The 25643-nt window shown below is 49.8% G+C and overlaps 4 protein-coding genes across 4 annotated transcripts; 2 read left to right on the top strand and 2 right to left on the bottom strand.

The window, feature by feature from the left end:
* Positions 1-3279: 3279 nt before the first annotated feature.
* EAH_00040490 (dihydrouridine synthase domain-containing protein, putative) lies at positions 3280-6636 on the top strand (the record flags this gene model as incomplete). Its single annotated transcript, XM_013391865.1, has 11 exons — positions 3280-3982; positions 4092-4172; positions 4344-4471; positions 4608-4654; positions 4847-4976; positions 5166-5228; positions 5361-5408; positions 5747-5824; positions 5951-6097; positions 6281-6343; positions 6484-6636. The coding sequence occupies 11 exons, from the start codon at positions 3280-3282 to the stop codon at positions 6634-6636; spliced, it is 1641 nt and encodes a 546-aa protein (XP_013247319.1).
* Positions 6637-7064: 428 nt separating this feature from the next.
* On the bottom strand, positions 7065-8311 carry EAH_00040480 (hypothetical protein, conserved; the record flags this gene model as incomplete). The annotated part of the gene is made up of 4 exons (XM_013391864.1): positions 7065-7366; positions 7525-7598; positions 7743-7898; positions 8058-8311. The coding sequence occupies 4 exons, from the start codon at positions 8309-8311 to the stop codon at positions 7065-7067; spliced, it is 786 nt and encodes a 261-aa protein (XP_013247318.1).
* A 7010-nt stretch (positions 8312-15321) lies between these two features.
* Positions 15322-19615, top strand: EAH_00040470 (hypothetical protein, conserved; the record flags this gene model as incomplete). Its single annotated transcript, XM_013391863.1, has 5 exons — positions 15322-15441; positions 15749-15777; positions 16027-16117; positions 16289-16623; positions 16825-19615. The coding sequence occupies 5 exons, from the start codon at positions 15322-15324 to the stop codon at positions 19613-19615; spliced, it is 3366 nt and encodes a 1121-aa protein (XP_013247317.1).
* A 4023-nt stretch (positions 19616-23638) lies between these two features.
* On the bottom strand, positions 23639-25227 carry EAH_00040460 (40S ribosomal protein S7, putative; the record flags this gene model as incomplete). The annotated part of the gene is made up of 3 exons (XM_013391862.1): positions 23639-23801; positions 24068-24195; positions 25138-25227. The coding sequence occupies 3 exons, from the start codon at positions 25225-25227 to the stop codon at positions 23639-23641; spliced, it is 381 nt and encodes a 126-aa protein (XP_013247316.1).
* Between the last annotated feature and the right edge of the window lie 416 nt (positions 25228-25643).

Raw genomic sequence — 25643 nt, 5'->3', positions numbered from 1 at the left:
AGATGTATATATATATATATATATATATATATATATATAGTTGAAGTGCACATCAGTTTTCCCTCAGGAGACAGAAAAGACGATAACCGAATACATACTTACCTGTAGTGACATAGTGACAGACCACAACCTCATCCGAGCGGCGTCCTGAGCTACAACCCAGCAAAGGGACTTACTTCGCAGCCCACAGCTATATCCAAGTAAGTGTTCATGCACCAACATGGGGCAGGCATTCCTGCATCTGGCCCCCCAACTCCTGCAAACAGCGCACACCTTCGTGTGCCTGTTTGTCCCTAAATGTTGTTGTACCGCTTCGCTGGTTTAATACATTTGTTCATCCGAAGTCTCATCCGGCGGCATATATAGCGGGTCATGCTTTTGTCCCGCATCACTGTCCCCCCATGAAGCGTTGCTTGCTTGCTAACCAACCGAACTCCGTTTCGATACACACCTAGGGCATCTCTGTGATTCTGTTGGCTAGAACTATTTTTTCGGCTTTATCATACGTCACCTCCTTGGTCAGCTTCAAGCGTCTTCTCCTCCGTCTTATTGATCTCGAGACCCTCATTCATCCTACCCAGCAGATCTTGAAGGGGTTCCTCCTCATGACTTTCCTATTTTGGCTTTCCTGGCGCTCTCTCTCTGAGGAAGTTGAGAGGGATGCCCTAAATACAGTTGGGTGCTGTTTATTCCTTATGCTTTACTTTCGTGTTTCTTTCTGGTTTCGTTCTCGTCTCAGTTTTTTGTTTGCTTTTGTTTTACGGGTCTCAGAGGGTTCGAAGGGAGCGCGCTGAAGCCCAAAGTGGGGGGCCTTGAATTCGAATTGTCCCTAGGCCATGGTGTGTTACACTGCCAAGTGCTGCACAACCAATGAACAAGCACTTGTAGAGAGAAGCGTATTCTTCTCAAGTCACCTCTCCGGGGATACTCATCCAGTGGGGGGTTCTGCGTGTTCAGCTGCTCTCAGTGGCGTGTGACCTCTTTGACTTTGTTCACCTTTTTCTTCTTCCTTCTATGCTGTATCGGTTTATTCAAGCCCCAAAAGACTTATGGGGTGCTGCCTTGTCTCTTCAACGAGTAGAGAATGTCCGTACATGCGACGGTTGCCGTGCGTTCGTTTTCGGTGTGAGTGTCGGGGTCATTGTTGATACTGTCAAGGAAGACACTCACCAAACATCTGACTCTTACATTAGACCTAAGGAGCGATTGAAATCTCCAGTCTGAGAAGGACGAAATAAAGGTAACTCAAGTACTGGAGACAATGTCAGGCGTATGATCAGGGTTCCGTCAAATCCGTTTTCACTTCCTATTCACAAATGCTACTTACCCATTTTAAGCAGATCCCTCAAGGGGAGTGGCGACGCGAGAGAGACAAGTGATCATGTTATGGTTGTACGATGCAAAATCGATAAACTTCTGGACGTTCGCGCTAGTGTATCGGGGTAGCCCCCACCCCCGAATGGCGTCTACCTTTTTCTTTTCTGATTCGACAACTGCTGAAGGCACGGAAAATTCAAAGAGGCCAGTTGCTTGCAGGGAAAGCGAGCAAGCTTTTGCGCCTTCACAAACCATTGCTTCTTGTGTAGCAGCTTCAGAGCACGCCGTCGGTGCTGCAGCTGCTCCTGTACATTCCGGCTGAACGCAAGCACGCCTTCCACGCACATGTTCATCCATCCTACACTGACTGGCCCCAAGAAGTTGTGATTGATCTGTGGCTGCAGTTCCGCAGGTGCATTCGCAAGCCCTCGCACGAGCACGCGTGAACTCGGGCCTGCGAATGCGGGTATGGCAAGCACTCTTGTGCCTGCCTTCGGGACTTTTAATCAGATTCGAAGAAGCCCATCAACTAAGTCAACTTGTGAATAAACTGCTAAACCCTGCAAGCGGTCAAGTAGTTCGTTGAACAGTTGCATCCGAAACTCTTATTTCACCGTGATTTTGCCTGGAGCCAAAGCGTATGCGCCACTTCCCACCCGTTTCTCTCCCCAGCACCGGATTATACTCAACGCGCTAGTTGACGGTTTAAATGTGTCCCTTCTTACTACTTTATCTGCGTGGTGTTCGATTCCCCCTTCAAGATGTGGAAGGTCGCCAAGCGTTGTTACTTGGAACGACGCCTGGAGCTGTTCCGGAAGTGAGTTCGATGCAGTACATTGGTATTCCAGCGGGCGGCCGACCCGCTGGTATTTGTTACTTAGTGCATATGATAACTATTCCTTCAGTTGCACTCACTTCTGCTGTTCTCCCGGCGTTAGCTGGATCGAATCCCCCGAAACAGCGTCTTTGTACGATCAGGACGGAGTGCATGCATACCTTCATCATTCTCTTTTAGCACTTCTGCACTACGCTGAGCCCTCGTCGCTCCTTTCTGTTTGGTCAACGCTGATGCCTCCTTCGTCGTAGAAGTGCGACAGCTTACACGGCAAGTCTGGTATTTTCAACACATTGTAAACCGGTGCATGGCTCCCTCACGGCAGGTTCACAGGTGACTGGGATTTATCCTACTACCTTCTCCTTCAACGGTGTTCCATGATAGCAATATGACCAACATTGTACCTGCGCTTGCCGGGCAAACCGAAGCCGCAAAGACGCAGTTGAGAGCAGCGCCGTGGAACAGGCATCCCCGCCAAAGTTACGGCTCCCTGTAGCTGACCAGTGCGGATACACTTTTAGGGGCAAAGCTAAAAGACCACTTGGCACAAGCCAAGGCAGCGTTCGAATGGAGCTTGTACGGTCTGCGTAGCCAAATGCTGCAAGCTATCGTTCAAAAAAATTTCGGTTTTAGAAAAACTCCCAGGTGACAAGACAGTGAACACAAACACTAAGGTTAACATAATATTTCAAGCTGCCCACTTCACAATAGATTCACAAGTTGCCCAGGGGCAGGCCACACGTGCAAGGGATCGGCAATCGGTGCCAGAAGACCCACAATCGCTTACAACAGACTTTCCACACCTTCACCGCTGTAGGCGTCTTTATGGCCTCAGTCATAGTTAACAATGCATTTGGTTTTTTTCAGTACATGAGAATTCCTGGAAGGCATTTGATATCCTGGAACGACAGCCAGGCTTGTCTTGGCGCTCAGTGAGCGCGTGGCAAGCCTCAGATGCAGGTACTTGAGAAGTATCGCAGTAAGTGGGACTAAAACATCGCCATGTCCGTTTAGCCTTTTTTCCACCTTTACTATGTAAGGCTGAGCTGGCACAGGAGCCTCGCAGCAAGTCCCTTGACGAAGACTCGGTGGACTATCCTTCAACGCTGGGTAGATAACTTTCTGGGATGCACTGCACGACCCCTGAAAGCCCTACCTCTAAGGGCACGAAGTTGCATGACCCTATATCTTATCAACAGAGTCTGCGTATGGCTGGATCTGACGAGCCCACGGCTTGTGACCCCTTGCCAAACTCGTGCGCGACTAAGAAGCATGCGGAAATCGATCGCCCACTCGACCAAGCTTCCATAGTCGAACAGGTCCGCAACGGCTCTAAAGTCGAAGGCTCAGGGCAGACAAATGAGCCGTCAAAAAGTCTGTCAAATGATGCGCAACTCGAAGAGCGCTGCTTGCGCAAGCGGGGCGCGTCACATACCCCAGCTTCAACAAAGTCAGAAGGGGCTACTGATGAGGCTGGCGAGGGGAAAGGAGCTGCATATGCACGCTCAGATATGGTTGACTGCAGCTCTAGCTTGCAGCCTAGGCCTATAAAATTCCCCAGATCGACGCAGGAGCCGATGACCAGTCAAGAGGTGGTCACAGAAGCAGCAGCAACCACAGGAGGGTTCTCGACGATGCCGGAAAAGACTCATCAAACTGATACAGCTAAAGGCGTACTCAAGAAGGGCGTCACAGGTGGTATCCCCACGGAGCAGCGACAAGGTGGCTCAATTAGTCATTCTGAAATGTATCAGTCTGCATGGATTCTCGCCCCCATGGTGCGGATAAGTACATTGCCTTTCCGGTTAGAGTGCCTCAAGTACGGCGCAGGTAAGGTTGGTAATGTGATCAGCGTGAAATGCAGGCGGACTCACCCGTATCCAAGGGGTGGTGCTTGGGGAATAGTGTACACGGGTCTTCTTGGGTGTGCGCGCGACAGACCTTGTCTACTCTGAAGAAATAGTGGACAGAAAGCTCATAGACACAAAGCGTTACATTAACAAGGACTTTGGCACTGTCGGTAAGTGGGCAACATCCCCTTTACACGCAGCATTCAAATGCGTTTTCTGCTCCTTGGCTGCTTGCACAACTTGGGATGGAAGGGAGGATCTCCAGCAACCCGTGACTCATTTTTCGCATTTATAGAGAACCCCCTACTCAAGGCTATGGACGATGATGAACGCTGCTGCAGAGTACATCCACAAGAGCGATAGACGGTGTGTTTTCTCCACCTGCGAGCTCGAGAAAGGCAAAGTAGTGCTGCAGCTCGGGACCGCAGATGCAACGCGCGCCCTGCAAGCCACAACTGTTGTCATGCAGGTTTGTACTGACAGTTTGTTCCCTCTTGTGAAACTTTCAGCAACCCTAAAAAGCGCAGTCTTTGTATGCAGGCTGAGGAGCTTGCTTTTGCACAGAGCGTAGCTCGAAGATGTGACCCTGTTTTCTCTCTTCACAGGACATTGCGGCGGTAGACATAAATATGGGATGCCCAAAGAGTTTTTCGTACGTCGAGTTAAGCCTCTAACGAGTGAAGCCTCACAAGCAAAAGCAGGCGCTTCGAGCGTCAGCATTTGTCGGGACAGTCAGCTAGGGATAAAGTCCAAATCTAGCGTAATTTCGCGTTAGTCTCAGGGTACCGTAGCTCATCTGCTTTGATATGCAGCCCTTCCATTGTATGCCTCTTTGCCCTGGTAGGGTCAAAGGTGGTATGGGGGCGGCGCTGCTCCAAACTCCAGACGTGGCAATGGATATTCTGAAGACGCTAACTCGAAATATTACTTGTCCGGTGACGTGTAAGATTCGCCTCTTGGAAACACTTGAAGAGGTACGAATTTCAAGTGGGTGTGCTGCTGGGGCCTTCCAACCCACCTGCTTCCTGGTGCAGTTTGCTATGGCTAGCGCCAGAAGAAAGAGACCGCAGGCTGTCGCGCATGCAAAAAAGGACTTACCGCCCGCTTGCCCGTTGAAGACAAGCCAACTGCAATGCTTCACTGGCTGTGCTGTGCTGGTTCAGACAGTCGACTTCGCACGAAAATGCGAGAGTACAGGAATAGCAGCGATTGCCGTTCATGCCAGAGTATGGTGAAGCGTTGTGTGACTTAGCATCAGCTCTAGCCCTGCACTGCTGTAAGCTCAATGCATATATCCAAGGCAGCAGCGTTCTCGGATGAGTTTCCGAGCAGCTTCGACGCTTCATTTGCTTCTACAGAAACGCCACGAACGACCGGCGCACAGAGCAAACTGGCAAGCCTTCCCGGTGAGTTTCCGCTTACCTAATGCTGTAGTGTTGTAGTCAGTAATTCTAAAATTGGCTGTAGCTTTTTTGCTCTCGTCCACGCCTGTTTCTTCCACCGTTCGTAGGCTAACACTTCGTGCATGGCATTTGCATCAAGTGCAAGCTACTCTTAATCGCTTTGTCGAGCCCGACGCTGATTTTTCAGCTTTTCCTTACAAGCAACAACTGTACTTTGTAGTTAGAACGACGTCTCAAAGGCGGTGCTTTCACCCTTGACTGCTTGGACGCAGGACCCCGCGCGCAGGCTAACCTTCAACGTTTTGGATGGCCGCACGTTTTTGTCCCTTGTTTCGACGCAGGTATTGCAAAGTGCTCTCAGAATTCCGCTAATCGCCAATGGGGATTTGTTCTCCGCTGACGATGCAATTCGTTTTCAAGTATGTGGATGCTGACGTCGCTTGCTCTCTTACTAAGTAAAACTTCATAATTTTGAGCGTGATGCTCTGGTGGTAAAGTTTATTCAGTGCGTTTGTGGTGCTGGCCCTTCTGATATGACGATACAGGAGGCATATGGCATCAGGAGCTTGATGTTTGCTAGAGGAGCCATGTGGGACCCGTCGCTATTTGCCCATAAGAAGGCATATGAGGCTGGTGCTACAGCTGGATGCTCCTTTTCTCGTTCAGAGGTTCTCAAGGACTACATAAAGCGTGTATGCTGCGTCTGAAGAGCGTCACTGCCCTTGCCGTCCCCAGCCGTCTCAGCAGATGTCTACAGAAAGACATAATTTAGTGAAGTCCTTGAGTTCCAGTGGACTGCAAAATGCGACAATATGCAGTAACGGCGCAGTAACTGCGCTTTAGCGGTGCCTCTTGTATCTTTTTTGTGCATTCAGGCCGTGCTGTGCGGAGCCCCATACCAATCCATAAAGTTTACCCTTCAGGAAATGACTGCGCGGGTATTTTCATTTTTGACAATGCATTGCCAGCTCCGGCATTCATCTTGGCGGCCTTCGCTGTTGAACGGTTTCCTGCAGTGGTATGTAGCCCTGTGTAATTTGGGTTTGCCTTTTCATTTGTCATTGCTCTCTTCTCGTAGGATAGTGATCGAGACCTCAAGCTCGATTTGGTTGCGGCGAATTCGACAGCAAAGGTCTGCACTGTGTTCGGACTGGACCACTTCTACAACGGCATCAAGCATGTGCCTTATGCTAATACACTCAACTATTACAAGTATGTAGACCTCGAGTAAGACTCCGCTTTTAGCGTTGATCTGCCATCGTTTGTCATCTGTAGGGCTCAGCGGCAGCTGAATGCGCATTAGAAGATGCGCCTACAATTGTTGCTGCGCGTTTCCCCGCGTACAAAACAGAAAACTTATTTTCACGTCGCATTGATTTTTGAAAGATACATGATTGTCCACCCATGTGACGGGATGGCCTCAGTCGTAGATGAAGATAGTGCATACGTAGTGTTCCGAGGAGGTGGGACTGAACCAATTCAGTTAATTTCGAAAGTTAATTGTTGAAGTGCGTTTTCTGGGATTTAGGAGTTACCACCGCATGCTATTTATCGGGGTAGTAGTTGCGTAATACGCGGTGGGCTGCCTGCGATATGCTTTTTTCGAGTGGGCAGTCGCAGGAACATAGTGATTGTAGACAAACGCTTTTTTCCTCATGTTCACACGTTTTTGCTTTCTTTGGATTGCCCCCTCACGTCCCCATTTACATACCGCTCACAGTCCCGTGGAGTCTCCACATCCAAGTCAGTCATATCCACATTGCCTGCTCCTTTTCCATACCGTTGACCGCTATCCTCATTAAGTTGCGATGTTAAGGAAGCATTGCTTTGGCTTTGGTTTAACGATTCGTCAATCTTCGTGAACGTTGGGCGTCTGCCTTGGGTCAGTAGGTGCTCAACCACGCGTATTCGGATTATCGTTCTTTCTGCTGCATGTGGCATTTCCCGCATCTGTACTTCAACTGCCAGAGGTACGCACCCTAACACGCAAATCAAAGCTACGCAAATATTTTTGAATGCGAGTTGGTGGCTTCCTTTGTGGCATCGACGGTTGAGTGCAGTGACTACACTTGAGAACCTCAGGCACTGCATAACTTGTCCAGCCAAGTGGTTTGCACACCTCTAGTTACTTCAACTGGGGTCCCAAATATTGCGCCTGTGAACGAGTCAATGGCCACGCCAGCAGGGAGCTTCCTGCATTTAACCACGCAGAAGCATAGGTGAGACGGCTTCTAGCCTTTCACCGCCCGCGTATTAAAGGCAGCAAAGCAACTGCAACAACAAAGGACTGCATTTCTGTCATGACGGGGGGTTACTTAACATGCAACATTCGCTTACGACACTGGCTTGAAATAAAGGTGATGTGGCCCGTCCACGAAGGCCGGAATAGCAAAAAACTTTCCCTTAAGAACGGTGATGCTTGAATTAGGGGCGTACGAAAAGCGATTGGGATACCGCAGTCGGTTCCGTTCTGTGTCGGGATATTCGCAGTTCCTTCCGAAAGTACCAGGCTTGCAAAAACAGCTTCAGCAAAGGGCAATGCACAACATATAGTAATATGGTAAGTGCAGTTTCACGGTAGTTTAACAGGAAAGGGATACAGCCTCTACGTCATGCAAGTTTTTGTTCGTCTCAGCGAACAGCGGTTCTCACATTCCATATTTGGGAACGCCTCCATTTCTGCAGGGCCTGCCGTGGCAGACGAGATCTACGTCGGGGCACTGAAGTATACCATCGGCTACCCCTGGTGCTTGCTTTTCTTGCCCCTTTTCACCCCTCATGCACACTGTTGTTGTCTCAGTGCCATTTGGTAGCCTGCTTATTACTTGGGCGGCCACCCACTTAACAGGCTTTGACGTTGGCAGCATCATGGGCGCTTCTACTCGGTCGTCGTTCGAAACGCACATGATCCTGTGGCATGCGCCCCCGTGAGAGGATGCCCGAGAGACCGTCATCATCATTTTTAGGCAGCTGCTCCAGTTACGCAACCCACGGCACATGGAAGCACAAAGAGGTAATTTCCATTTCAGCCCAAATTTGCTTCATTCGGATGTGTTGCTGTGGTGCCAAGTAACATCCAACCGCACATCAAGCATCCCTTCAGTCTGCGGCGCCAACGGGTTTACCCTCTCTCACTGTTCGTATTCGGGGTTATTTAAGGAAATTCTCTGCAGCACTTTGGGTCTTCCATCGATCACCCTCCCATTCGGATTCTTTTTTTCTGAGGCATCAAATGATTGGCGGATTTCTTCAGTATATTTTGAACCGTAAACCGCAGAAGACGAACTGGAGATCCCAGCACGAATGCGGCAGGCATAGTTGTCTTGTACACCTAATTTTGAACTGAGAGCCACAGCAAAACCATTTCCCAAGATGATTTCGAGTGGCGCAGCAAAAACACTTAAATCGGATATGGAACAACGAACAATCATCTGGAGACATCTGTTGCATCGCAGGCCTTACTCGAGAGCATACGGGGGCCAGAAGGCTTCAGTCAAATACCATCCTGTGTCTTCCATTGCAGCTAGCAGCAACTCCATGGAAAGTTCCTCTGGAACGAGACACAGTTTAGGGTATTATACCAAGGCATAACAACAAAGCGCCAACTTTTTTGCTCGCCTGAACTGATGGATGAAGCGGTGATGCCAGGTACTCACCTGCCCGGCGGTATCCGGCTTCCACTCTTCCAGCTTCATAGATAGGCTCGAAAACTGTACGCAGCGCAGGTAGGATATGAAAAAGGGGTCCAGCAGCAAGCAAACACTTAAGGTTAAGTTCGCCCAACTGAATTTTCCCCCAAGCAGTGCAGTTGAGAAGTTGCACGATGTGTGATGCACAAGTGCATCTCAGCAAGGGGCGAGATAAGGTTTCACTATGCATGCTGTTCGTCTGCAGAAAGCCAACGTACTCACAGTTTGGCCCTGACTTATTTAGAGAGAGTTCCAAGCCGGTTACATCAATATTGCCGCAATGGCGATGAATGGCACTCATCACCGCAGGAGTCGTAAGAAAAAAGCGATGCGTCGTAATTTCTGTACGTGGGGGTGCCGCCGCCGCTTGCAACGCTCCATTCTTCTGGGTATCTGCAGTGCCTGTTGTTGGTGCCGAAACTTGTGTTAGGGCGTGAAATGAAGCAGCTGATCCTGGATCATGGGCATTACGAAGCCTCCTGTAGGAAAGAGCAGCCGACAACACAACACCCTTCTGAAGATGGGTGGAGCTATATGCCAAGCGTCCACACAGAAGTATCGGTGTGTGCCCCTTGCAGACCTCAGACTAGTGCCAAACGTTTTTAAAGGAATATTCAGCCAGAAGACTTGGGTGTTAAAGAAACTCACCCTAGTGCCTCTTTTCTCCATGTTGGGTCCCATGTTAGGAAATAGCCCACTGTTTGTATGTTGACAGCAATAGCACTGATAATGTATGTAAGAACTCTCTCCACAGCCTGAGAGAATGAGACATTCCGGCTAGCATAAAAACCCTCGACCTCGGCAAACGGAATCGATATGCAGGCAAGAATTGGACGGTAGTTCTCGTCAGTTTGGCAAACATCTGCAAACACCAAGTTCACCACGCTCCGAAGTTGTAGCGAAGCTGACCATGCCATCCTCGTATATTTGGTAGTCCAAGCTGCAACTTCACGATGGATTGCATGTAAGAGAAAGAGTACTTTGCTGGGTTGTTCTTTCTAGAAAGCCGGCCTTCCCAAGCCACAGTGGAGGTTTTGCTATAGCTAGCATATCACTACAAGATGCATCCCTCAAAGTAAGCCTACGGCTGCTCGCTTCTGAGTTTTTCGCAGTGCGGAACAGTAAGAGAACGTCTGCATCTTCAACTATCCCAAGTGACGGATTCCCCCTTGTACTCTGCAGACGTCGAAGCTGGGGTAGTTGGCACTTGCCGCATTTGTCTACTTTATTCTGTCTGCACAGAAAAACTCCAGGAGTATTCGTGCTTGATAAATATGCAGAACTGTTCAGGGCAGCATTACCGAGCATGGTTCGGTTCATAAGACCTTCCGATACAGCAGAAACCTGCGTACTCTGTACCTTGTACCTTACTTCTTATTCCTTTTCTCCGAAACCTTGATTGTCAACGGCCCAAGCAGCCTATCTACAGTGACGGTCCGCTGAAGCCACCAGATGGCAGAGGGCACGACTTCAACTTGAAAGAAACGAAGCACATCGCTGAACCACCCAACTGTATGGTCCTCCTCGTTGGCTCCATTGCTGCCGTCGCTGGAATATTCAGTGTTAGCATCTGGTTGCTCTTCAAGTGCTGAATCGCCTGATGCAGCGAAGCACGCTTGAACCCGTACAGGAAGAAAGACCCCGCCACGCCCCCTTATTTGGGGCACCTGAGTGAAACTAGGGACCTTGATAGGGAGATTCTCAGCCAGAACTGGCATTCTTGTTTTCCTTGCGCTAGGCTTCCCGGTGTGAGCTTGTGCATTGGCTGCCTCTTGCTGGAGCTGCTTGGGTATCTTAAAGGGGGTGGTTGCTAGCCGGCGGAACCTAAGGGAGGAGCGGAGGCCGATAACTGAACTTGGCCGTTTCACTTCATGAGCACTGCTCAACCAATCGTTTTGCGTAGAAGCTATGCGACGGCGATCTGGCACCTCGCTGTGCAAAGTGTAAACCTGGCAGAGGTACTTCGACTGGGAGCAAACAGGTATTGGAGCCTGCTCCAGTTGGCTTATCTGATTTTCGACAGCCCTTAAGGTGCGGACGGTTGATGAAGAAGGATTTAACAGTTTGAGGGTTTGGGCCAGAGCTCCTGATGCTGTGGGTGTCGCTCTGTCAAGAAGAAGACCTTCCACCGATGCAGCAGATGCAGCTTGGACATGCAGTTCCGCTGTAGTCCCCCAGTTCCCCGGAAAGTACACAAAATAACCAAGCAGTAAAAGTAGCATGCACCGAGCGGAGCACTGCTGCTGCCCGGCCTTTGCCATGGCGGCAACAGCGTGGGGAGTCCACTTCTTGCAGTCGCCCATTTGCTGCATCGAAAAAGCTAGGACCTTGCGAGTTTGTCAACTGACGAACAACTCGCCAATAAAGAAACACTCTTTCCATGGAATAATGATGCTTACGCGTGCCTCTTCAATGCGCAAGCCGTGTTTGGTTCCCTGGTGAGTAATTCGTGTCGATGTTACTCTTCCATACTGCAAGTAACCCGTAACTATGCCAAAGAATAGCTACTAGACTGTGGAAGAGCCTCCACGACATCCGTCTGGTGCAGTACTCCCCATGGAAATCTCACAGCATGGCAGTACGTTACGCGGGAGCTTCAGAACTTGGCGTTTTTTGTTCGGAGCAACCGGCAGCAACTTTCTTCGCGATTAGTAGCGGGTACGAGCAATGAAAGCTCTTAGTGCTTTGCAACTTCGAGCTTTAGAAACGGTGGGAACTCCTTGCCTGGTTTGCTGGTAGGCTACGTGGAAAGCCACTTGGCAGACAGCAATGCTCTGAGAAAGCAGTACAACCCAACCAACCTTCAGTTTCCGGGGCAAGGATCAAATAACGGGCATTAGGTTCCGTTCGTCCCCAATCAAACGCTTTTGCTTGCTTGCCGAGCATATGTTCGTTCTTACAGAGGAGACGCCATAGCGTCAGAGTAAACGTCGGGCAAACTGAAGGCCTCACCTGTGTTCATCAGTGCTCTGCCCTCTGTTTCACTTCACGCCGTAAATTAACATGCAGCGGGGGAGGTATCTCTAGCAGTAGGGTGTTTAGCGAGCAGCTGAGCAATCCTCTTGGGAAACAGCTACTGGTGTTGGGGCTTTGGGGCTGTAAAGTTTGGGGCTTTGCGTTTGCTGGACAGATAGAAAGTTTCGGTTTGGAGCAAGGGACCGCCCACTGGCGACTGCACAGGAGTTTAAGTATACACAAATGCGTTTTAAGGGAAGTGTCACGTCTAGACGGACCACTCAAATTCCCTGCGTGTCACATTGGCTCACATCCACAGTGTGCAACTACTTCTGATGGCGCTGCTCTACGAAGAGAGCTGGAGGAGCCGTACGGGTTAACCCTTTTTTAACGCATTTCTTTTTTAAAAGTAGGACATTGTTTAGATGCAAGATATTCGGCACTCCACTATCGCCACTGAGATCCACCGTCAGACCCCCCAGGAGAGGAAGGACGTGCAGATGCGGGCAGAGGAGCCCGATACGGGTTGGAACACTAAGCACTGCAAAGTAAATTTAAAAGGAATTATGGAGCTATGGATTGTTGCCGACATTGTTTTTGGCGGCTGCTGCTCCTGGCAACCGCGTGTAGCTGATTCGGTCCCTAGCAATGCCTTGTGCGACTCCACTGCTGAAAGTGGAGGATGATGGTGCGTGGATTGGGGGTGGTGGTTTGCTGCGGGAATCCCCGCTATGAACAAAATAGAAGGAATTCGTGCAACTTTATAATTACTGATACGGAAGGACGGGTCTGGTGCAGCCGGGAGTACAGCCCTATAGTACGCAAACCATGAGTGCAGTTGGATGTACGGGTAAGCTAGCTACAGGGTAAGGCAGTGAGAGAGTGGAACGTATCACTACATAGGAGTAATTACAGCACAAGCGCTTCTATAGATTAGAATATGGACCCTTCTTTACCTGCGACAAACGGACTCTCCACGCAGGTGGTAGGCGGCCCGAAGTTAGCTGACTTGTTCATGCTCACGGTCGCGTTCGCCGACGCTCTATCAGCGGGAGCCCGCAGGGGCTTCCAATGAAAGGGTTACTCAAGCGATAGTCAAGAAGCTACTCGAATTGTCGGTTTACTGTTCAGTTTCCTGAATATTCTCGTTTCGTGCATACACTTCACTTTATTACATGAGTCCAGGATATCACTCTTACACGGTTGGCCGTCAATCGCTCTTTGTAGAGAGTTCAAGGAAACTTGTGTGCTTCCGTGAGCCGTTCGAGAATACGAAACCAATGGCATAATCCACATTAACGCTAGACTTGTAGTGAAAACCAACACGCTGAGGAGGAAAAGAAGCTGGAAAGAGCCATCCGCAGCCTGTGGCAAAGTTACTCCAAGTTATTCGTCGGTTGACAGACTTACTTGCCTTGCGAAGCTTGCATATCTGCTTCATGCACTTCGCTTTAGTTAAGCGAAGTGCATTAAGCTCAGCAAATGGTGCTTCGGGAAGAAAAGTGGAAGCAAGTGCACTGTTGTACTGTGGACCCACCTCGTGCTACGAAGGAGGCCCAGCCAATTTGGTGAGTTCTTCCAGGTGTACTGTCTCAAGCACTGCACCGGCGTACGGTTTGCATGTTTGATTTCATACTCAGAATAGTCAGAATCCGGGTGGGTCGAGGTAGTCATTCAGTGGTTGATGCTTAGCCGCTCCATGCTCTCGCAGCAGAAGATACAAGTCAAGTTGGGGCATTGACAATAGCGCTAATTTTGAAGAAATCGTGTGGCGTTTCAGGCCCGATTAGTGGAACGTTGGGCCACTAGCTTTGTTTCAATTGAACACGAAATGAAGTGCAGGAATTCACTGTGTTTTCGCCCGCATGCATACGGTGGCGGCTTTTGATTGGTGGTAAATCCTTTACGGACCCGAATAATATGTCCGTCCCAATCCGCGTACCGACCGGGCTAACCAGAAATAGTCAGTGCCTGGGGGTGTTCTGAAGCCTCCGCGGTTGACATTCTTGACAGATGTGCGCTAAATGAGCTATGAACCATCGCGGGATTCCACAACGGGGATTGAGTAAGAGGTAAGGAAGGTATTGAGGCTTAGTACTTGAAAATGATAACGAAACCAGTATCACCAGTAGACCACATTCTGGAGTAGCTCAAGACTGCCTGACGAGCAGCAGAGCGAACGGAAGATAAACAAATAACTTGTAAATGCCTCTGCCCTTCCGGCATTTCGACACGTGGGAATTGACTGGGCTGAAGGCTAAGTTCACTACAGAAGCAACATAAGATATAGCACCTTATTTTTGGACAGAAACACCCAGGAAGAAAGGGAAGAAAATTTTCAGATGTTGTACAGGAGGACTGGGGGCGGGTAGGGAAAGCTGAAGCAATTCAAGCCTGTCATCTGCCAAACAAAGTTATACAGGCACGATGTATTCAAAATATGTAGGAGCGCAATGAAATCCTTGAAACGAGGAAAGGAAGCGTGATACAGCTACCACAGCGAGTCTCGATTTGAGGGACGCCGGAGCGTCAGTGGAAGCCAACCAATTGAACGCGCTAATATGAGTTCGTAACACAGGGCAACATTCAGATATTCAATTGACTTTAGAGAATGTCAAGTCAATAAGACAGAAAACATCCGACAATCCCCCTCACCTCATCTCTCTTCACGCTTCCGGCGTTCCGGTTTGAAAGCAGGGAGCGCTACGGTGACCTTTGCTTGCTTGAGGGACGGTAGGGTCCCCGTAGGTGATTCGCATTGTCACAAGGGAAAAATTATTTCCCCCCTCACACTCGCGCTAGCAGAAAGGAATTCCTTTGCGGTCGCTTCCGCTTGCTGTGCATGCTCTCCAACCAGTGGACCACCCCGCCTCGTTTCTCGCCCGGTCGGTCTGCGAGCTCCATCTCACTTCAGAATGCTCTTGCCCTGCACATTTCCCCAGTCTCAGTTGAAACACCAGCATATGTGGGAAAACGCCAGCTCTGTCGGCTGGGAAACCCGCGGTTCCTCGTGCGAGGCGAATTGGAGGTGACCTAGCGACGCGAGGGAGCTGTGTTAAACTCCCGTGAGACCGTACCTGTTGCAGCAGTTGTGTAGAATGGGCGGAAAAGCTATGTGTATTTGAGTACGATTCGCGTTTACTAGAGAGGGGAAGAGTTCCGTGCGGGCCAAGCGCGCACACGCGAGGTTCGAGGGCTGCGGCTGCTCCGTGCGCGAATTCTGCTCGAGACACCCCATATCCTCTTGTGAAAGCAGTCTTATACCGCTCGCAATGCGCCGAATAGAAGGACCGTGCCTGTTTGCATGTGTTGCTTTTGTGATCAAGCTGCCATTTGGTCCCGTCGGGCTCGATATTCGAAACCCGCCCACGGAGGAGCGATTTCTCAGAATTGTGTGCGCATGCAGGTGCTTTTCTGAAGAGTCACCCTTCTTGGCATCCCACCTCTGACATCAGCCAGCTGCGCCTTGGCGGAGCATCGGAGGAACCCTTTGGTAGGGGCGTCTCTTGTTTTCACGATGGCGGCCTCGCCCTCTGTAGTCCGCAATTACAGAGGCTATTTTCTCTGGCTCGCGCTGCAATATTTGATTTGCTTGGCAGTAGGAAACGGCGACTTCTATGGGGAACAGTGGCCTGTGCTAGCCTTGGTGGCCATTTGGCTGACGTCTGAACTTGTTACGAAGTTCTCTTGGAATTTCAGCAGGAGGTCAACGGGATCACTAGCTCAAGGTCTGGAGATTTGCTATGTTCTGGCTGGCATTGCGTTCCAAAAGGCATTGTTTACGTACGGGCACTCACGTCTGCTGCTGTGTTGGACATTGCACCTCGGCTAGCCCGCTCAAACACAGTCTGGAAGCAACCAGATGGCGAATTTCTCCATGCTTCTAACTAGTAAATGGCGTGAGTTATGCGGTAAGTTGGCTCAAGGCACAGGGAATAGGAGTTTGCATGCGATGCTGCTCTGACGTGCTGATGTAGGACCCATGTTGCTTCGCAACCATCTGAGCGCGCGGTATCCCAAGCGATAGCAGGGGCTAGCAAACTTTCCTTAATATTTCTCTGCCTTCCTGTAAGCTTGGGCGATTCGTGTGTTAGCTTGTCCCTGAGGTCTGTCAGCCACTTCCGCTGATCCGTAGTTGGACATGAGACTTGCAGAGGCCAAAAAGCACGAGACCTGTCACCTCACCGTTGGAAGAGACGCTACGTGCGGCTTCGGTGATTGCGCCTGCAAACATTTCAGGCTGGAGAGTTACTTCTGTTGTTGCTGGTGGACTCCTTGCTACAACTGCTGCTCTGCAACCCGTCTTCAAGTTCACAGCAGGATCCGTCCTGTGACGTCTTCCTCGTGCTCCTGAGCGACGCACTCTTCACTGCGCTGCCATTGCTACTGTACTGCTTTGGGCCCTGGCGTGCCTCAGACAATCGAGCAGTCACTGAGTGGCAGGAAGTAGAAAGGAAACAAGAAGGCCTCAATTCTTCGGGAGGCCCTACAACCACGGTTTTGACAGCTGCTTCTGCAGGCGGGAAAGAAATCGTGTGCAGGAGATGCTGCAGTGGAGCCCTTTTGAATCCCACGTAAGCTGTTGTTCCTCACCGGTAGGACCTCTTTTCCGTTTTTTCTGTAACAGTTCGCGGCTGGGTGTTTTGCTTTTACGTGAGTTGATTCTTTTCACAGACGGGCAAGACTAGTAGAAGTAGTATTAAAGGGCAGCTGGTGAGTTCTCGGGTGTCACAGAAAGTCACTGCTGACATATGTAGTTGTCTGTTGTTCGCCAGGTGTCCTACTGAGGCCTTCAGTGGTTCGATCGTCGAGTGTCATGAGGCCCAACGACGCGGAAAGACGGGAGATGCCTTTGACGTAAGAAGAAGGGACAAGCCCAGTCATGGAGCAGAGCACTCGGTAGAGCGGCTGTTGATTTCTCTGGTTTTGTTGCTATTGAAGCAGAATAGTGCAAGTGCAGGGGAACAGGACAGTCTTTTTGTTGATGGAGCAACTACACCCGTCGAAGCAGAGGGGCTGCGCAGAGAAGTCAAAATGCGCTGCGAAAGACATCCCTGCAGAGACAAAGGAGAAGCAGACACAAGCAGTCCAGGCCCAAGAACTGGTATTTCGGACGGCGGCGGACCTGTTCTGCGCCCCAACCCCTGCGACAGGGGGACAATGCAAAGTCCGCAAGGGCCCATACAAATAGTCGTTCCTCGTGTTGAGAGAGCCCTCACACCTTCAGAAACACGGGGCGAAGCTGCTGTATGGATTTGCCCTCCGGCCCACAGCGCCTGCAATCTTGCCGCAACGCAGCCACTTCTCCAACACAAGCACACTTCATGCGCTGCAGAACGCAGCACCTTCGCTATGGATTCTCCTCATACTAAACCTCTCGTGGCGCCAGACCAGCGCTACCCACAGGCGGCCTCGTCAGTGGCAGGCACCATCACACAAGCAGCGGCAGGTTTTACAAGGCACAAGGACTCGGCAACCTCCAGCCCTGCTCCCCTACCCAAGGCACCCGCGCAGGTAGAGAGAGGCCGCCAAAGGCTGCTCGTCGTTCCCTTGAAAGACCAGACTGCCCAAACGAACCAAGAAAGCACGCGCCCTGCGGGTATGGGGCGAACACCTGCTGTTCCCATCGTGCCCTGTGAGCAACGCCCACTGCGTGCTGATGCAGCACCTCTTTTGGTAATAAGGGCAAGAGCTAGCAGTCAGCCCCACCCCAGCAGGGCCAGTCAAGAGTCTATTTTGTTCAGCTCAAGAATAGCCCCGTCGAAGGGGCCGACTGTCCCTCCCTCGTACTTGGTGCAGCCTGCACTGAGAGCTGAAGGCAACAGCAGGCCCAGCGGCATTGATGGCAGTAGCTGCCAGCCGTCGGATAGAGGAGTGGCAGTGATAAAGACGCTCCATCAACACAGACAAGGCGACACTAACGGGTTTGTCCTTGTGGGAAGCCCTCGAGGTGCACTCAGCCCAACAGGAGCAGTTGGTGCAACTCTGGCCAGAGTCCTAAAACCTCACCTCTTGGGCGACCTATCCCTTCCCTGCAAAGAAGGTAACATCAACAGCGCCAGACTATCTAGCGGAGCGAATGGAATCTCTCGAATTTATTTCGGCAACATGATTCCTCAAGGAGAGCAAGAATCATCTCTAGCGGGAAACGACCGCCACTTCCAGCAGCTGAGCCCGGGTCCCGGTAGGGAACAGCAGCAGCAACAAGGAGATCACCCGCAGCAGCACCATTTACTGCAGCACCTTATGCATCAGCCTGGGTTGCCAGTATCGCCGAGAAGAAGTAGCCCCCAGGAGGACAGAGACAAAAGGGGAGGATCAACCCCTTCGCAGCCCCACATGAAGGTCCATCGAGCGGCGATGGACCCGGGTGTGCCGATTTTGCTGCAGAAGGTGACAGCTCCCGAAGAACGTGGAAGGGGAGATTGCCGTGCTGCTCCGAATGATCTCAACAAGCAGAATAACACTATTCCGGGGCGGGGAGTAGAAAGAGTGCATGCAGGGAGGACAGCCTCGCCTGAGCAGCGGTTGCCTGTCCTCGGCCCTTTTACAGCCTGGAGCCAGCAGCCCAACAAGCCTAGTTCCTCTGTTTCATGGGGCCGCTCGAAAGCCATTGGGGCCAACGGGACACCTATGGTGAGCCCCCGAAAGAAAGGGAGGACGAGCAGCTTGGGGCATGGAGAGAAATCAAACGAGACAGGCTTGCACAGAGAGTCAGCGCTGACTTTTGATTCAGAGATGCACTTTCAGAGGCCTCCCAACATCACCTTTAGAACGATTTCGGGGGAAGGCACGCGCGGAAAAGTCTTGGGTGAAGACTCGATGGACAGGAGAGAATGCACGCACATGAGCAACAAGCAGTTATTTGGAGCCCCCTCGCTCCCTTCGAGGGACTCGACGACGCAGAGAAGGCCGGGAGACAACGATACAGAAGAGAGGCACGAGAAGCTCCGCGACTTTGCCATGTGGCGCCGAGGCAGGCGTATAGATAATGGGGGCTTAGAATTTTCAGGGAGAATACCACCACCCAAGCCAGACCCCACAGTGCGCTTAGGCAAACCTGGTGGATTGCAAGAAGGGCAAGTTGCGGACTATAATGAGAAGACGATGCACCCATCTGCTTGCAGGGCTGCAAGCACAGGCCACGCAAAGAACATCGCCGAGGTGTGTGGGGAAAGGCGGTCTGCGGCTAGACCAGGAGCCTCGGGGGCTGAGGGCCCTTCTGTGTTGTTGACGAGGCCAGGAGACGACAAACAGCTCTCCTCACCACAGCTCGCCAGCAGCAGCCGTCTCAGCAGCAGCGCTAGACCCATTGACTCGTGCTGTCCCAGGCACACCGCCTCAAGACCTTCTATGCTGGAGACAGCAGGAAGAAGACACCATCCGCCACTGCGCAAGCCCCAGCTGCTGCTGGACGTCGCGAGCAGCGGCAGCAGCGGCACCTCCTGGGAGAGCTGGGAGCCCTTGCTCCAAGGAGAGCTTGCAACTTTCTCCTTGCCTATCTCAGAGGAAGAGGCCTCCCGACTAAGGGACGAGTTCAATGAGGGCGGCGAGGGAACTTCATAGGGGGAAAGGGGCCTTTCCTCCAGCCCTAGGCGGCAGTCTGTAGTGTGAGCGACAGACGGACGCAAACAACTGCCTCTCCCTCTCTTTGCTCGGGGGCTCCTCAGGAGACAAGGAAGAAGATGGAAAGCAGACAGGGGCGGGTAGATCACAGTGTTGGACCCACGATTAGTGCATGGGTGCTGTGTTAATGCCCCACAATAGCAGTAGCAAAAATAGCAGAAAGAAGCAGCGTCTTCTACCTCCTCGTTTATTATTTGAAACCACTTCTATTCCGAGGCATCAAGACCACGCTAAGTTCCCCCGCTATGCCCTGCAGTTGGCTGTGTGGCAAAGGGCAAGGCTGAAGGTCTTCAGAAGAGAAAAAAAGACAATTCAGAGAGGCCGTATGCGAGACAGGCAACAGAAGCACAGTAGCACTCAGAAACAGAAGCCTCTAAAACCTACACAAAATTGTTCTGTAGAGGCTGAGTAGGCGCCGCATGTCTGGTGTAGTAGGCACTTGCACATGCACACGAACTGAGTCTCTGTTTTGTGCGCCTGATGTCCGCTCTATTGTCTGTACTCTTCATCCTGGTTCTTGCGTTAGGAGTTAGGAGGCTGCAGTCCATCGGTCTTTTTATTATGCAAATCTAGTGCAATTTATCAAAACAACCCGCATTTGAAAATGACAGTAGTAAGACAGTCTTGTTCTGCAGAACATGCAGCTAATAATCAGAGAAACACATTTGCACTATATCACATGTACAATAAAATAATAATAATAATAATAATAATAATAATAATAATAATAATAATAATAATAATATAATGTCTACGAGATGGACGGCAGTTACCGTCCTAAGTGACTAACTGCAAATGAAAGACACTTTTCTCGCTCTAATAATCAGAAAAAAACAGAAATAAGCCAACTTGGGACCCCCAAGTCACGACGCCCAATTCAAAACAAAGGCGTTCGCTGTGGACTGTCAGTTCGTCAAGTGCAGCCGCTGCGAAACAGAGATAGCAGCAGCAGCAGAATTGCTGCTGCTGCTATCTGCTGCGCGCTTAACTGAACTGCTGCTGCTGCTACGGCTGCTGCTGCCAGGCACGCGACCCTCCCTAAAGCTCAAGAGACAGTGTCAAGAAGAAAGGAGAGGAGACAACAGCTGGAGTTCTATTTTGATGGCGCTGATGTTCCGCTGTCTGACGAACGACTGCACAGAGCGCACGAAGGGAGCGGACAACAATTCCTCTCGCTCTTCTTTTCTGACTTCTCCCATTTGTACTCAAAAGTGAGACCACAGAGGTAAGAACACAACACCCAACAGAGCGACAAGCTGTTCGTGCACCAACTCCCAGCACAAGAGGAGACACAGACGAAGCAGAAAGTAACACAGCAGCACATCAGAAAGCGGAGAAGGAGCAGCAGAAATGACAGAAGCAGCAATATCAGTAGCACCCCCGCAAAACAGAGAAGCAAAGAGAAAAGATGCAGAGACCCCTGCAGCAAATGCCCCGAATGAAGAGCTAGCTACAGGACTAACAGGATCCGCAAAGCATAACAGCACAAAAGATGAAAATAGCAGCAACAAAACTGTACAACCATGTAGAGAAACTTAACAGACAGCAGTGTATAGGTCTGTTTGCTCACACAAAGCTCCTGATGGAGTCCTGCTGCCTCGAGAGCTTCTTCGTCTTCGCTGTTATTATTTTTGTTTCCTAAAGAGACAACCTCGTCGTATGCTTGAGCGCTTGATGTGTCAGCTGAAAGAGACAAGAGAGCCGCGTTGGTGCTGCTTCCACAGGCTGCTGCCAACTTTGAAGCAACAGCAGCAAACACGGCTTCCGCCTTCCCCGTCGTAGCTTCTGCTGCAGCCGAAGCCTTCAATGCTGCTGGCGTACGCGCGGCTCCCTTCGTTGCTGCTGTTGTTGCTGCTGGTGTAGCTGCACCAGCACAGTTCGGCGCTTGCTTCGAGTCTGTTATACTGCAGCTGTAGATTACCTGTCCCCCGAAAGCGGCGACAACGTCCTGCGCTACAAAGACAGCCGTCTCGATGCAGCTACTCGTCCCCCTGATGACTGCCTTGGCGTAAGGTCCCCGCAGCAGCTTAATGCAGCGCTTTGTATAAACAACCAGAGGCACTCGACGCGTAACAAAGACCTCGTAAGGACGCAGAGGAGGCCGCGCCAAGGGGTTTCTTGAAACAATTTCTGCAAGCAAAAGAGGGAGAAGAACAACACCAAAGAAGAATGTCTGTTGAGACACACAGAGAATGCACCATCGTACTCAGCAGCAGAAAAGCAGCAACTCCTGATAAAAAAAGCGTCTAGTGACATTCACACATAACAACCCCAAAACAATAGACGAAAATCCTAAGGCTCCTGCGGCCCCAGTCGTTACAACAGCTGCATCTGCTTCACATGAAGGGAAGCCCCCCAAAGCTTGTGGGTTCAGTTGTAGCTATTAGACAGGAAGTGGAGGCCCCATAAAGAAAGAAGTCGTTAGACAACAGGCTAGGGATTTGTAGGGGCAACTGCAGCGGCTGCAGATGACCAACCTGCTCGGTCTTCCATGGCTTTCCAGATTTGTTTAGTGGGCTAAAGAGCCTCACGTTTATTCTGAGTGTCTGCTGAGCTCTTTCCTTCACTGCTGCCTACTGGGACCTTCAATAAAACCTGATGGGCTTAATTGAGGCCCCTCGGTGAGAGGTGCTGACCTCAGCGTTGTTGGGGTGTATGCACACAGTAAGTACAGAAGAGGTGAAGAGAACGAGAGGCGTCTGGTGAGTTTGATAAAAAAGGAGAAGAGGATAGAAGGAAGCGAGTGGGAGCAGCTATTGCCGCCTCGATGCAAAACAGCGGGGTTTGAAGGTAAGGTAGGAACATACCGTTGTGCGTCTGTCTGCTGACAAAATGAAGGTTGAAACAAAAGAAAATTGATTATTAAAACCCGTTTTTTCTTCGTTTTACTCTTCAAAAAAGACCAGGGGAGGAAAGAACAAGATCCACCATCCTATGCATCCGCGAGGCCCCAAGTGCAGTAAGCAGAATCGAAGCCCATAGTAAGGGGCAAACAAACAAAATATACAATCGAAATAATTAAAATATTTACTTTAAAAAAAAGAAAATTAAATTATTTTCATAGGTGAAACGGAAAAAAGCCGACGACGGGGCTCGAACCCGCGACCACGAGGTTAAGAGCCTCGCGCTCTACCGACTGAGCTACATCGGCGACGATAGACGGGCTTTTTGTATTTTGACAAACTTCGCCGTTTTTTATTAAAAAGGAAAATTTACAATGCACGCCTTTACTATATATATATATATATACATATACATATATATATATATATATCTATATATATTATTGGGGTCTTTTCCGTGGAGAGCACCTACATCGCATCCCCCCATGTGTAAGCAGAGAATATAGAGGGGTCCCTATTACCTATAACATATACATATATATATATATATATATATAATTGGTTTCTCTTTCTTGGACAGAGCAAGATATATATATATATATATATATATTTATATATGCTTTTGTACTGCTACCCCCCTACTAATGATGCCAGTTCCAGACCTCCAACTCCATAATATCGATCGCTGATGCCTCCGCATCTACAGCAGCTGCTCTCTCTCCTTGGCACTGAAAGACTACTAATATGGATATACTCTAGCGTCGCTTCATGACCCCTTACACTCAAGGAGAAGGCCTCCTTATAAAGGGAGCGAGTGACAAAAATCTGCACGTGCGTCTCCGTCTAGATCTACATCTACATCTACGTCTGTCTATCTATCTCAAGAAAAGAGAACAAGGACACATCCGCCTTCCACCGCCGCGAGGAATTAAGAAGAGAGTGTTACTGCCCCTACAGCGAGTGTCTGTCAAACACGTGCAGCGCATCAAATAGGCCCGCTACCAGCCAGCTGACTGGCTATCTAGCTAGCTGGCTAGCTAGCTAGCTAGCTGGGTGGTTGCTGAGCCTCAGGGGGCGAGCCAATCTCAGCTCTGTTGCATTCATTAAGACGGAAGAGTGTTTAGTACACGTGTTCAGGGAACATGAAGGCAGCATCTTTGTTTGTAAGGCGTTTATACACCGCAGCAAATGTCCACAACTTCTCCTCCAAGTTGTCTTTTGCTTTGTCTTTGGGGTCAAGATGCACCTTCATCAGCTTCGAACCATCAGCACGCACCCGCCACCTGTTCATACACCGCAGCACGCAGCAGCACAAGCTATCCTTAGAACAAAACTAAGCTTGCAGAGCAGCAGCACCGCCACCCCACAGCAGCAAGACATCGCACAGCAGCAGCAAGACAACGCCATAACATCCAGACAACACAGCAGCAGGAGCAAGACAAAAAGCCAGCAGCAAGAGACAACAGGAAACAGCAGCAAGAGACATCAAGAGACAGCAGCAAAAGAGAAGAGCCAGCAGCAAGAGACGCCAAGAGACAGCAGCACTAACCTGCGTCCGACAACTTCTGAGGGGGCGACAATATCATCAAGCATTGCATCTTGTACACTTGTCAGTGTACGCGATCGCGGGCGAACTTTGAGGTTTTTGCGTTTGTAGTCGAGGCCCACGATGCTCCTCTGCACGTACACCCCACAACACACATATAAGCCATTCATGCATGCATGCATGCATGCATGCAATAAAAGAAAACCTGGGGCTTTTTATTTGAGACAGAAGGAAAGAAGAAAACAGACAACATAATGCTATATGAATACCACTTAATTAGAAACTCTCAGATACACCCACAAATAAAGTTATCTCTGCATGCATGCAAGAAGAACTGCATGTATTTACTGCATGCATGCATTGAAGAAGACGTGAATGCATGCATGCATGCATGCAAGAAGAACTGCATGCATACACTGCATGCATATAGTGCATGCATATACTGGTGTGAATACAGACCTGTGCAATGATAACGACATGTCTTTTGAGTTTTTTCTCGAGTTCTTGAAGGAGTCTGCCGTGGATTCTTCTAACAACATTAACATAGATGCGATAGGGAACAAATATTACTAGTGCAGTCTTCCCTGAGGCAGGGACCTCCACCGCCTTCACAGATGATATCGTCAACTCAGCCACCTCCCCGCGCAACTCCGACTGCGTGCTCGCCTGCAATATATATACATATATATATTTATTTATATATATAGATCTATATATATGTAAATCTATTTACATTATGTATGTAGATCTATCTATACATATACATATAATATATACGCATTATATGTATAGGAATGCATACACATGAATATACATCTTGGCTTTATATATAAAGCCAATATATATATATATATATATACATATACATATACACATATATATATATATATGGGAACGAGCTAGGGTGCTCTGCAGAGATATAAGAGATACTACCAGCTGCAGCTACGAACCACAAGACAACAGCGACATAGATCTACAGAAAGAGAGGAGACGTAAAGATAAAGAAAAGACAAATAAAAGACAAATAAAAGATAAAGAGATTTAGAGAGAAGCAGAGAGAGAGAGAGACGCACTTCAATGTCCGCGAGACACCTATCAACTTCCTTCTCCACCTCTGTAGGGGGATTGCCATCGGCCTTCACAATCCGCTGTCGAGACGCCATTTTCTGGGTATGATCTGCAGCAGCAAAACGCAAACAGCAGCAGCAACTTGCATGCAGACTTTCGTCGATATAGCTGCAGCAGCAGCAGCAGCAATAAGCGCGGTATACACGAGCAATAAAGGTTAATGCATGCAAGGGGATATGCAGCTATCTATACTTCAGGAACAGGAAAGGAAAGAAAAAAATGTAGGAACATCACAAGATATAGACGTATGTCTGCTGTCTGTGCATCGGGCAAGCCGCATGCTAGTGGGGGCTCTTCATTATTATCTTCTCTACTGAAGTGTCTGTACACCTCAGATCAGACAACCAATCCATACATGCAGAACTCTAATGAACAACAGACAAAACCCAGCAGCAGACTCTGCAGCTACCACCGTGGGGTGTATATACAGACAGCGACTTAGAGACAGCGA

Source organism: Eimeria acervulina, genomic scaffold (assembly GCF_000499425.1).
Source record: "Eimeria acervulina Houghton genomic scaffold, Eah_scaff492, whole genome shotgun sequence".
In the NCBI taxonomy this organism is placed as follows: Eukaryota; Apicomplexa; class Conoidasida; order Eucoccidiorida; family Eimeriidae; genus Eimeria; species Eimeria acervulina.
The sequence above is the reverse complement of the archived record's forward strand: the minus strand, read 5'-3'. Positions and strand labels throughout refer to the sequence as shown.